Genomic DNA, 12,695 nt, shown 5'->3' on the forward strand with positions numbered 1-12,695 from the left:
GTCATATGATAGTAATAGTTTCCTTTGTCTTTAGCAAAGACCATACTGGAATATTTGATTAATTTTTTTCTTAATTTTGTATCTCAATTAGCTGAGAACTTTCATCTCAGTAATCTAATGAACCATAAATTGCTGGACATTTGCAATTAATGTGGATCCCCGGTAATATTTTTTTAATTTCAAGTACCATGTGGATTATAAAGTTCCATGAATGTTAAGGCTTCTTCTGAGCTAACACTGTAACTCTTCAGGAGAACATACAGGAAATGGACAACTGACATTTGCACCATCTTGTCCTCTGTCCATTTTCCTGCAGTCAGCACCTAATTTCTTTCTTTTCTGCCTGTTGTCTGGTACATTTCTAGTGCTTTGTGTTTCGTGTTACCATAGAGACAGGAGGTACTCCAAAGCCCTGGGAAGATGAGTAGAAGGGGTCTTTGAGGAAACAGTCCCCGCTGGCGAGATAGAGAAGCCCGAGGCAGGGATCTATAGCGGTAAATGGGAAGAGGGAATTGTGTGTTCCGATCCGACTACGCGTCCATAGAGTCTCAGGAAGCACGAGCCCAGTCTGTGCTGCATTAAAAGTGAATTGTTTACTGAAGCCAATTTTTCAAAGATCTCAGTGCAGCCTGGAACCAAACTTAGTGTTTTATTTGCAATAAAGTAACAGAAGTAACATTGACCTATTCCTTTTACAGTTTCCTCATTAAAAGGATGCTAGCAGCTTCCAAGAAGGGTCCTCTTTCCCTGACTTAGTTTGCCGATCAAAAATCTCACCTTAAAAATGTGGATCAATATTCTTTGACTCAGTCAAAACCATCAAAAGTCGTATTACAGTTTGAGTACAAAGGGCTCTACAATGAACACCCAAATCATTGATCCAAATACAGTACACTAGTTCTAGAAATGAGTGGTTTACGTATATGTGGTTGGGCGAAGTAGGTTTACAGTTATGAGTATTCAAAACAGAGTTTATTCTTGTTAGACCTGTGTTGTCAGTACTGTACTATTTATTAATGTGTATTTTTCCATGTAAACAACTATAAACCTACTTTTCCCCATCCCTATATTTACCTTAAGTTCTCATATACTTCTTTCATATTTTAGATATATAACTTAAAGCTTTTAAACATGTATATGACTTAATGAATTGTTAGATTTCCTACAATATTATTCTAACTCATACTTAATATTTTTTATTTAAGAGAAAGCTGCTTAAAATATTTAAAAATCATATAGATTTTTTTCTCTTGCTTTTTCCTTACAGATATTCTGTGGTAAGACTTTGTAGGGAAAGAGGGGAGAGAAAAATGAAAATCTTAAGAACAAAATAATGTGCAAAGGAATTTTAAAAGAACAAATGTTGTTTTGTACATTTAAAACCATTCTTTTTTTTTTTTTTCTTGAGTGGGTAAGATACACACCCAAGGTGTTTGCTAGATTTTTGTCATAGATCTAGTAGTCTAAGCAGGGAAAGAGTTCAGGGAAACTGGGAAAACATCAACATATCTTCCTAGGTTACAATCCCAGGACATAGTATGCAAAATTATACTTCAGAGGAAGAAGGCCAGTAATCTGTATATAGAGTAAGGTTGAGTAAGGTCCTTTGAGGCACTCACTTTCCTCAAACTGACAGTAGGAGGCAGTAGGATATTAGTCTGAGCTGCTGTCTTTAAGGTAATGGCTATGACTCAAGCCAGATCTTTTTTTTTTTTTTCTTCTTTTTTCTTTTTTACTCATTTTCTAGAAATACATGAAACCAAAATCTTAGAAGTAGTTTCAGATTTCATAATGAAACTTAGTACCATCAATCCAGTACAAAATAATGTTGCTGGGCTATGAATAGATCAATCAGAAAAGGCAAGTCTGTTAGCTTCTAACAGTGGCAACTCTGTGTACCTCGGTTCCAATTTGAATAGGAGAATGGCAATAAATAAAGGCCAATCTCATTTTGGAAAGGAGAGTCACATTTAGTGTTAGATCCTCCTCATTTTCACTGACTAACTAAAATGTGTCTAGAAGTATGAAGTAAAAGTAAAAGAGTCTCTGAATGGTAACCTGGTCTTCCTGTACTTAGGTGACTGGATAAGCATGTCAACAGAGAGAAGCACCAGTAGGCATGTCATTATTACCTTTCACCTTTCATGACTGTATTTTGAACTTTAGCCATTGTCTATTTTACCACTCACAAAAGCTACATAAATCCAAATTACCTAGGAATATAGAACTGTTCCTCTTTATATGATAAAATCACAATGAAATGCTAAATTTTGGGACATTGAATTCTTTCATTTATTTTTATGTAGCTAAAAAAGTAATAATGTTAAAAAAGCATTTTCCTTCTGTAATAACTGATTTTGTTAGTAGTTTAGCTTTCATGTATTGACCTAATTTTAATAAGGTCTGTATTTTGGGATTACCTCGGTTTTAGCCATGTATTTATAACTGCAATTATTTCCCTATGTAATTCAAACAGCACATATTTATTTGGTAACCATGATTAGTATATAATCAGTGACCAGAGAACAAAGCAGAGTTTACTAGTCCAAACTATATAGGGAAATAAATTGCAGAATAAATATATTTCTAATATTAAGGAAAATATTCCAAAATACATACCCATACAAGGGTGGGGCTTATGATCTTGATTCTATCACTTTTTCTCTAGACAAGTGAACTACACATCCCTATATGGTGACTTAAATAAATTATAGGAGTACTTTTAGTAAATATGGGTAAATGAACAATATTAATTTCCATTAGGATATGGGTTACCAGAGTAGCCATATATAAAGGTAATATGAATAACATTCTGTAATTACTTATGTCACCAGCTGCCCAGAGTTAGGCCAAATTTCACAGCACTCTAAAAGATTGCCCTTACTTCAACACCATCTGCAAGTTTGGCGGTTCCCAATGTTGACCCACTGGCTACAACTGGGTGTGTTTTACTATCCCCTCAGGTTTGATAATCCACTACAGTGACTCCTAGAATTCAGGAAGTGCTATACTTACTATCACAGCCTTTTTATAGTAAAAGGACACGAGTCAGAACCAGCCAGAAAGAGACCACAATTATAGGGTGGGGCCTGGGAGCGTCCCAAACATGAAGCTTCTGTTGTCCTCAGGGATGCATTCCCCCCCACCCAGAACATCAATGTGTGACAATATGTATTCCCAACCAGGAGAACTCACAGTACTCAGTGTCCGGAGTTTGTGTTGAGGCTTGGTTCCTTAGGCCTGATTGATAGGTAACATGATTGAGCTCAGTCTCCACCCTTCCAACCCTCTAATCTCCATCGATCTTTCTGATGTGCCCCTCCCCATCCTCAATCACTTATTACTGTAAACTAGCTAGGAGCCCACCATGAACAGTAAAGGCACTCTTGTCACTGTTAAGTCCAAGGGTTTAGTGGCAACCTCCCAGAAACTCATAAAAAGACCAACTAAAATTTTATTACATACCTTCTAGAAAGTATTGCAAATGTAAGAAAATGAAGCATGAGAAAATTCCATTTGAGTTTAGGGTTTTTGAGGTGTCTGGTAAGTTTGTAGGAAGCAGTTTCAATACAGAAGTACAAAGGAAAGCCAAATTAGAATTTGCTAATAATTGGGTAGAAACTTGAGAGAGAAGAAAGCCAATATAGAAAGGAGCATTGAACAACAGTAACATATTACAAACCGGAAGGATATGTAGTTGAATGGAAGGACTTACATGGCTGTTCTCTTCAAAGGAAACAGGCTGTACTCACCCTGGATGTCCTTTGCTCAGAGCTGCACCCTCTGAGCTCCTTCTAGCCGGTGGTGAGTGAGGGAGGCCCAGCATAGGGAATTGGAAAGTGGCAGTGCTGGCTTTGAAGTTTATTAAAAAGAGCAGTGATATAGAACAAGACTGACTGGAAGTGCATATATGATGGGTTTCTGGAAATTAGAAAAAAAGTTCTTGATTAATTGTCAGGTATCTCCTTTATTCAGGGAGATAGCTTTTATTTATCATCCTCTGCTTTGTCTAATTTGTTCAACTTGGGGAAGTATTGTTTTGTGGTTTTTACATATGGTTTCAATAAGAGTTTCTTGGCACTCCTAAAAGGCTTTATATACAAAGTGCCCCTTAGCTCTTTTTATCATTTTTATACATTTTCAATAAAAAGGGTAAAATAAACAGCAAAATGAAGCTAAGGGAAGACAATTATTTATAACATCAGTAAATCAACTGTAAGAAAAGCCACAGGGATATGGGCTGCTGGCAGCCAGCACTAACTCCCGTTATTGCATAGATTAAAAACATATATTTGTCACACACTTCACTATCATGTAGACCCAGTAGTGCTTTAAAAATTGCATTTATGGGTCACTTTTTTCCCCCTCACAAAAGTAAAGTCATTGCTGGAGTGAAACAAACAGCTACTTAGTAGGTCAAAGTAATAGTGAAGAGCAAAAGGTGAAGGATTGCAAGGAGAGACCAAACTTCAGGAAGACTGTATAAATGCAGTCAGTTTAGGACACCAGAGTTCTACATCCTTTCTCCTGTCAAAGCTGCCACAGGTTCACCGTTGACCACAAAAGGCAGGAGCTCAATTTTATATTTCATCTGAGAGCAGGCACTTCTAAGAAGCTCATGCCCATTAGAACCACAATGTGATGGGGGATCAATACTGACTTAGAGGGAATAATGCCTCTTTCTGAACCATAACTGATATTTCCTGCAGCTGAGAGGTTTCCCGAGGGCTGTCAGCCAGGGTGTTAGCCAGCCTCTCAGCTCGAGAAGCATGCCTATTGGCCGATATATTTCCTCATTTGATGCCATGCTGCATGTATTTATATTTACTTCTTTTGTCAGCAATTTTCCTGGTTTTCTCTGTCTTTTGTGTGTGTTACTCAAGAAACAATGGAAATGTTAGCTCAGGAAGGTGCAGTTTTGTTTCTGTTTTGTTTGGGGTTTTTTTTTTAGCTTTTTTTTGTTTGTTTTTGTCATCCAAAAGGCCATGTGTGATCCAACATTGATGTAGGTTAAGGCTTTTATTCTTATGTTTAAGTCTAGTGAGAGTTCTCTGTGTTTAAGGACCATTAAACTTTTCAACAATTTTCAACTTTTTATTCACTTTCAGAAAAGAAAAAAAAAAGACTGTGGTGGGACTCCAGATTCAGTTCTTATAGCCAGAATCATAGGACAAAATAGATAGAAATAAGTGAGTTGTCCTATGTTAAAGAAAAATAGCATGTATTCTCACCCTGTTAGTTTCTACCGGAGTGTAAATACTAGATACGTGGGTTGGATTCCCTTACTGACCTGGTGCCGATCACCAGTGGCCCTGGATACGGGCAGTGGTCCCAGACCATACTTTCCTTCAGACATCAACTGTAACATCTTAGAGTGGGAGATAGCAGCCTTGGATTCAATTCATAAAGTAATAGCCAGACTTTTTCCCTTTGGAGAGTTAAACAGTCATTCTAGTTTGCCTCAGTATTTTTCATTTCCATTTTAAAAACTGTATTGATAAGGATTTGCGTTGATGGGAAATAGAAAATGCTTCTCTTTTTCTTGATACCCCAGTCCTGTCTTTGATTGAAAGAGTTCATGTGTCCAAGGTATGCATTTTGTATGGAACTATCTAATTCTTTATGAGAAGGACAAGCCCACTGGCCTGAATTACAATTTATTTCATGCCTCTGAGCACCAATATGGAGTTCACTCCAACGTACAGGGTGTGGCATCTCCTGGAGGTTTGAACTGAGCCTTCTAGAAATTAAGTGCATTTTTTAATTGCAGTAAGTACATGGGCTTTGGATCTCCGGTTCAGCCCAGATGAAGCCACCAATAGGGGGCTTTTAAAATAATAGTAATAGCAAAAGACACCTGTCCTTGAACCAGTGTATAACATTTTTGTATAACAGTGAGCTTCCATTTGGGGACTTCCTCTAATGGTGAACATTTTCTCTAGGTGCAGTGGATGGAAGAGTCCTCCAACCCAACTTCATTTATCTACTTTGCAGTGTAAAACTCCACTCCCTCTGTTCTACCTTTTGGATCTCCCATGACTGGGGACTGGATAGAAGCTGTGGGATGCTGAGAGAGAAATGTGAGGGCTGGAGAAATTTCTCACAGAGCTGTAAGCTCATTGTTAACAAAGCCCTGTGTACGTTCTTTTTTATTTCTTCAGCAGTCTCAGGAATAGCCTCTTTTTATCTCACCCTGTCTGTTGCTGCTCATGAAAGATTCTCCACCTGAAACCACAGAGGAGTTAAATACCAGCTTGGTTTTTCTCTTATCATTTTGTCCCTAAAGCATGCTCACAGCTATTGTGGAGTTTTCTCAAAAGGCAGAAATGCCCTAGCCTGCATTGGCCCGCCCATTGTTATCCATCTTAGCCTTAGAAGAAGTTCAAAGAACAAACTCGAAAAGGAAACCCAGGCTCTGCTGGGCATTTTATCCTTAGATCTGGCAAAGGTCAAGTAAAGGAAGACCAAAATATCCAAGTGGATATATACAATCCTTGTTTTTAGCACCTCACAGTTTATTAGTGTCCTTGTCGGGAGCTGCTTCAGAAGAGCAGAAGGTCAAAAGCATCATTGGAGTGGGTTCAAGAGAAAAACGGGAAGAGAGGAACTGAGACAGCAAGTAAGGGCGATTCCGAGAGGTTTTGCTGTACAGACAGTCAACAAGTTTGACTTTTGAGGTAGTAGACAGAGCAGGATGTGGAGTCAAAGAATTTTTTTTTCTCGAAAGGTTAGGGTTATCACAACATACTTGTACAGTACACTGAAGAGAACAGGCACATGAAGAAGGAAACCTTTGTGAAGTGGTAGGGAGGACACAGCAGCCAGAGGCATGTCCTTGAATAGACAAGCAGGAGTAGGATGTGCTGCTACCTTGAGGGGCTGTCCTCGGGTAGCAGAGCAGATGCTAACAGAAGGGAAGGCATATGTGTGCGTTCACTGCGGAGACAGTAACTGTGGGGGCTGGTTCTCCTGATTTCTTCTATGAATGAGTTAAATAAGAGTGAGGAGATCATTCTGGATGTTTGAAAAGAGATGTTTGAAAAGATGTGAAATAGTTGTCTAGGAGAAGGGAGGCGTGCATGGAGTGGGTGATTGTCATGGGATTATGGTTGTACTTGAAGTTTATAGTCATGAATTTAAGTGACAAAAGGAGTACTGTGTGCTATGGTAGTTTACTGGTACATAGGTATACTATCTGCTCTTCAAAGTTATTGAGAGAATTAAATGTGTTAGAAAGCATTTTGAAAATCGCTTCTCGGCCTTTTGGCTAAGATCAAACGTAGAGAAACCATTTTGAAGTATTAAGTACAGGACATCATTATTATGAAACTTAGCTTTGAATTACTTAGCACTTTTCCTTGGCAAAAAGCTTTTCAAGTTTCTTTAAGACAGCCTTAGTATCTCTAGAGACAGCATTTCGCTTCTGCCGCTGATTTACTTGGTAACTAAGTCTAAGTGAGGACTTAACCTCCTTCTGCTTTTATCTCTCAATCTACAAAATGAGTCTGGTAATGTTTTATATATATATATTTAATAAAATGGCATTTCAGCCCCGACTGTCATGGCCACCAGAAAATCAGGGAGGTCAGAGCATCTGAAAAAGTTCCGAGTCTTGGGTGGTAGACACCTCCCTTGGGGAGCTTGGGAAAGAGGAAGGAAAGACAAGTGTCTTAAATTAGGTGTCACCCACAGTATTTCCTTTAATTCTCATCAGTACTCTGTGAGGCTGATTAATAGAAACCTGAAATCCAAAGGAGATTAAGTAACCTGTGAAAGCCACATGGTAGACCTTAGATTTCAACCCAGATTGACCTTAAAATCCCATTTTCTTCTCCCTTTGCCTCATGTAGAATTGGGCATGATGCATGCTAGTCATAGGAGGTATAGAACAATATATGTATGTATGTATCCTATATAATAAAAGGCTAGTATGCAAATAGACTGCACGGTGGAACAACCTGTCATTATGATGCACACTGACCACCAAGGGGCGGACGCTCAATGCAGGAGCTGTCCCCTGGTGATCAGTGAGCTCCCACAGGGGGAGCACCGCTCAGCCAGAAGCCAGGCTTACGGCTGGGGAGCACAGCAGCGGTGGCGGGAGCCTCTCTCACCTCCACATCAGCGCTAAGGACCCCTCAGGGGATGTCTGCCTGCCGGCTTAGATCCGAGAGGGCGCAGGCCGGACTGAGCGCCCCCTCACTCCCCCCCCCCCCCCCCAGTGCACTGGGCCTCTAGTACGTATATAATAGACCTATATTTTAGCCCAATCTCTTCTCTGCCACAAGATATTCGACTGGAGTTGCCCAGTAGCAGAATAAACTAGTTTGTTGTAGATATCATCATGATAAAGTCGTTTACAAGAAATCAAATGACAAGAAAAGACAGGAACATCAGGGTGAAGGAGTAGTAAGCTGAGTAAATATTTGCACTTAGCGACAAATGCAGTTTTCAGACACGTTTTAGGACAGAAGGGTGGATGCTAGAAAATAAATAAATGTGTGTGGTCGTGGGAACTGCAGGAATACCATGTGCACTGTGCCCTTTACTGCAAATGCAATATGTATCTTAGAAACTGTAGAGCACAAACCGCTCTAGGAGAAAATCACTGCTCTAGTAGATTTTGATTTTTGAGTAACAATTACCCACCTGATAGAGAAGGTGATAGGAAAAGTATATTTATTTTCTTCCAACAGCTAAAAGGTGACCATACTTCTAAAATTTGTTGAGAATGTCCAAGAAAGTGTGTAAAATACTCATCCATCACTGGAAAGCCCCTGGTCAGGAAATGACAGTGCAGTAAATATCTTCAGCGGCCACCTTTTAATGCACAAGCTGTTCTCGGTTGGAACTTTCAGCGCTCACATAAAACACACTGTCATGAGTGACTGCTTGTGCTCCAAAGTCATTACTATTGGGATAATGGAACATCTCTCAGCGAATAACCAAAAAACTTTAAATGTCACGTCACTTCAAGCCATTTCAAGCCCCATTCAAGGTTACATGGATATTGAGGGTGTCGGTTTTTTCATAGTTTGAGGTCTGTGAGAGAGATCATTCCTATGGTTGTGCAATGTAAGAGTCGGTTAATTAAAAGGAAATCTGGTATTCTTTGGGAAAGTCAATCAGCCAGAGCCATTTAGGCATTAGCTATTGCAACTCTCTCCTTAGAGCCTTGATAAGTCAGCATCACTGTCACTTACTACCAATAAAGGAAAGTATGTGTGTATGTGTACCTGTCAGTATGTATATGTGTGTATATATTTGACAATTAAATTATAACCTAATTCTGTTTTGCTAGCAAGTTTTAATAATTTGCCTGTCAAGTTCAATGTTTCTTTTAGGGGAAATCATTGACTTTTGAAATTTCAATAGAAACTTTTCTCTTTCATTTTGTTTGAAAAGGAAATTACTATTCAAACGAATGCTTATCTTGGGTCATACGTGTGGAAATCATTTCTTTGCCCAATGTATGTTTATTGAACACCTACTTTGCTCCAGGGCCATTTCAGCCACCAAAGTTGCAGCATGTTTAAAACAATGTTCCTGATGTCTTGGGGCTCATATTCTAGTGAAGTGATAGACGTTGGACAAGTAAACAAGTAAAGGGTGTGCTCAGTGGTTATGAGTTCTATTCAGGGAAAGATGAGGGGATAAGGAGATACTGTGATGTAAAGAGTAAGTGTCATTTTGATGGATGGTCAGAGAAGACCTCACTTTAGATGGCATTTGAGCAGAGACCTAGATGAAATACAGAACCAAGCTTTGATGATAACTGAGTGATAGGCACTTCAGGCGTAAAAGAAGAAGGAAATAACATAAGTGCTAATGAAACTATTGTCTATTTTTATTTCAGTTTATAACCTCTGCATGTTTATTTTAAATCTGTTGAATATTTTTAGTTTAATATATCTAAGAGGACCTGTTTATTGAGAATAATTATTTTAAAATTTCATGATCTGCACAGTCCTCGCTCATCACAGTGATAAATTTGATGTTTCTTCCTTCCTGTAGAAAATCAGAAAGTGCAGTTGACAGAAGGGTCACGTCTACACTACAATATCAATTGCAACTCAACAAGGACTCCAGTCGCCACGGAGCTTAATTACAACCTAGACACTCACACGTCCACAGGGAGGGTCCAGGCAGCTGAGAAGGACACCTGCCATGTAGAAAGCAGCAGAAAAAGGGAAATGGAACTTCTTGGCTCCGTTTCTAAAAATGAATCTCTTCCTGAAGTTGAAGCCCTGCTGGCAAGATTACGAGCTTTATAAATTAAACCGGCAAAAAAATATAATAAAATGAGTAAGCCAAATATAAAGCCATGCTCTGAGCTATAACACTTGAAAAAATTGCTTTCTATGTAAGTTACTTTATATAATTTTAAATTATGATCTCTATTAGAAAAATAAAGCTAAATACATGACTGTAATGCTTTTCCTATGTACTTGAGGTTGTGATTCATTCAGGATTTTAACGGGCTTTAACGTTTTCTGTCGCCTGGGTATTAACGTTTTTTTGTATTTGGTGATTAGGTTATACACTGTTTTAGAGACAGTAAGTGGCCACGTGTTCAGCAATGTATCCTTAAGAAAATACCATCTTTCTAAGTCAACTGTAATTTCTACTTTATTATTTTCAACATTAACAAAAAATCTTCAACCTCAAGTCTTGCTACATATCTATGTGTTGTTTATATAGGTCCAGATTCTCCTGAATTGGGGTCTGCGTGCTATTAGCATAGTATCAAAAATATAAAACTGAATATAACAGAGCTATGAGGAAATGATTGGTAAGCTCCTTACCATCATTGAATTCATGTTAATTAGACCTGTAGGAAACTATAAGACCATTGAGCACATTTCCAAAAATGATGTAATAGGAATATATGCACTCTGTAAAATGCACACGATTTTGTATGAAGCTGGACATATAGGGTATTGCAATGCTGCTAAAACTCTTAGCACATCCCACCCTGTCCCCGCCCCACCACTCTCCCCTGTAATTATGACTCTGGGATAGAATTTCCATTTTGAAACTTCCCAAGTAACAAATGTCTTTATTTCTGTAAACAAACTTGGAATTGCAGTGTGTTTGATCTGACAATCAATAACTTTGACAAAGATCTAAAAAAATGTTTCAGCGAAAGTTTTCTTATGCAAATGTTACACATGTACTTCATTTGGGGCATCAAATTAACGTTGTTAATTTTGTATCAAAGACAATAAACTTGTACTTGCACTAAATGAGAGAAATCGCTCTCTTCTTTTTGGTAGTTAGCATATTCTGTGGCTGAGCTGGAAATAGACTGCTATGCAGTCTCTCTAAGCATCTATTTTGCTTTATTACCTGCAATAAGTAAGTGACTGCTCTTTTACCTACAGTTAAAAAGCAGTTATATGGAACTAGTTTGCGAGGTCCACTGCTTTTTATTTCCTTGTTTAAGTTGCCACCTCCTTTCAGCTCCAACTTAATAAAGTTAATTAATTAGAACTATGAACCAGGCCCTGTTTATAGACATTGGGGAACAGAGTTATCCGTAGCCAGTGTGGCAATAAATTGTTCTTGTGTGTATTGCTGAAATGTGAAATTTGCCCTTCAATGCAATTCCAATTTTCCTGAACACAAATCTTAAAAATCAAAAAAGTGAAGGCTATTTACACATTTAAGCAGACAAGAACCCTAACAGGAAGGAGAGAAGTTAAATGAAAGAATTCTAATTGTCGGTTCTTAACATGATTTTGCAAAGACTTGGGCTTTTCAGAAACATAACTGAAATTCAACCAGATAGTTTGAATACACCAGGTGGCAGGTAAACACTCTGCAAACTTGGAGCTAAGGATCAACCAACAGAGAGAAGCAGCCAGGTGAATAAAGGGAAGTAAAAATGACCCAAACTCCTGGGGACTGAGAGGGTGTCACCAGATCCAGCAGTCAGCTTCTGGAGCATCTGTCTGCAGGAGCCTGAGGCTAGCACAGCGACTGCAGTGAGTGGCCCACGTCCCCTCTCCCTGACTCACTGACAGGAGCCTGTTCTGAGCAGGCCTGATAGGAAGACTATAGCTGTGAAGACGAAAACACAAGAGTTGAAGAGGTAAGTGCCAACTAAGAAGCCAATCACTTTCTGTTATTTCCTTGATATCTGTCTGTTCAACAAGGGGCTAGATGAATAGAATTAGAGTGTGTTTTTTATTTGTTTATTTTAGTTTTAATTTTTGTTAATTGATGATTAACAAGGACATTTTCCATTGATTTTTAGAGAGAGTGAAAGGGAGGGGGAGAGGCAATTGATTGGTTGCCTCCCACAGGCACCCAGACCGGGGCCGGGGAGTGAGCCTGCAACCGAGGTACGTGCTCCTGACTGGAATCAAACCTGGGACCCTTCAGTCCCTGGGCCAATATTCCATCCCCTGAGCCAAACCAGCTAGGGCTAGAATTAGGGTTTTAAAATTCACAATATTCCTTTAGCCAACTGGAAATGAAAACTATACTAATGACCTTTAACTGGAGGGTGGTAGTGAGGTACAATTTTGTGTTTCTGAGCAAACAGTTTGTTCATTTGAATGAGCAGATAAAAGGCCCACTTGAAACCACCTGACAGAGCTCAGTGCCCTTGATGAGGATGTTCTGTCTGGGCTGGTGACAAACCCCAAATAGAGTCCCCTCCTCTTTCCCACAGGCCAGTGTAGAGAATG

At 39.0% G+C, this 12,695-nt stretch overlaps 1 protein-coding gene across 3 annotated transcripts in view; it reads left to right on the forward strand.

Annotated features, from left to right (window-relative positions):
• Positions 1 to 11,447, forward strand: part of DIAPH3 (diaphanous related formin 3) — a 551,015-nt gene extending 539,568 nt beyond the window's left edge. For all 3 annotated transcript variants that reach the window (XM_079778831.1, XM_079778832.1, XM_079778833.1), the window contains one exon: positions 10,015 to 11,447. In XM_079778831.1, the coding sequence (XP_079634957.1) occupies positions 10,015 to 10,274 (260 nt within the window). In that variant the 3' untranslated portion in view covers positions 10,275 to 11,447. The remainder of the gene's footprint in view (positions 1 to 10,014) is intronic.
• Positions 11,448 to 12,695: the final 1,248 nt, after the last annotated feature.

The sequence above is a fragment of the Cnephaeus nilssonii genome (assembly GCF_951640355.1).
Source record: "Cnephaeus nilssonii genome assembly, chromosome: 8".
NCBI classification, from domain to species: domain Eukaryota; kingdom Metazoa; phylum Chordata; class Mammalia; order Chiroptera; family Vespertilionidae; genus Cnephaeus; species Cnephaeus nilssonii.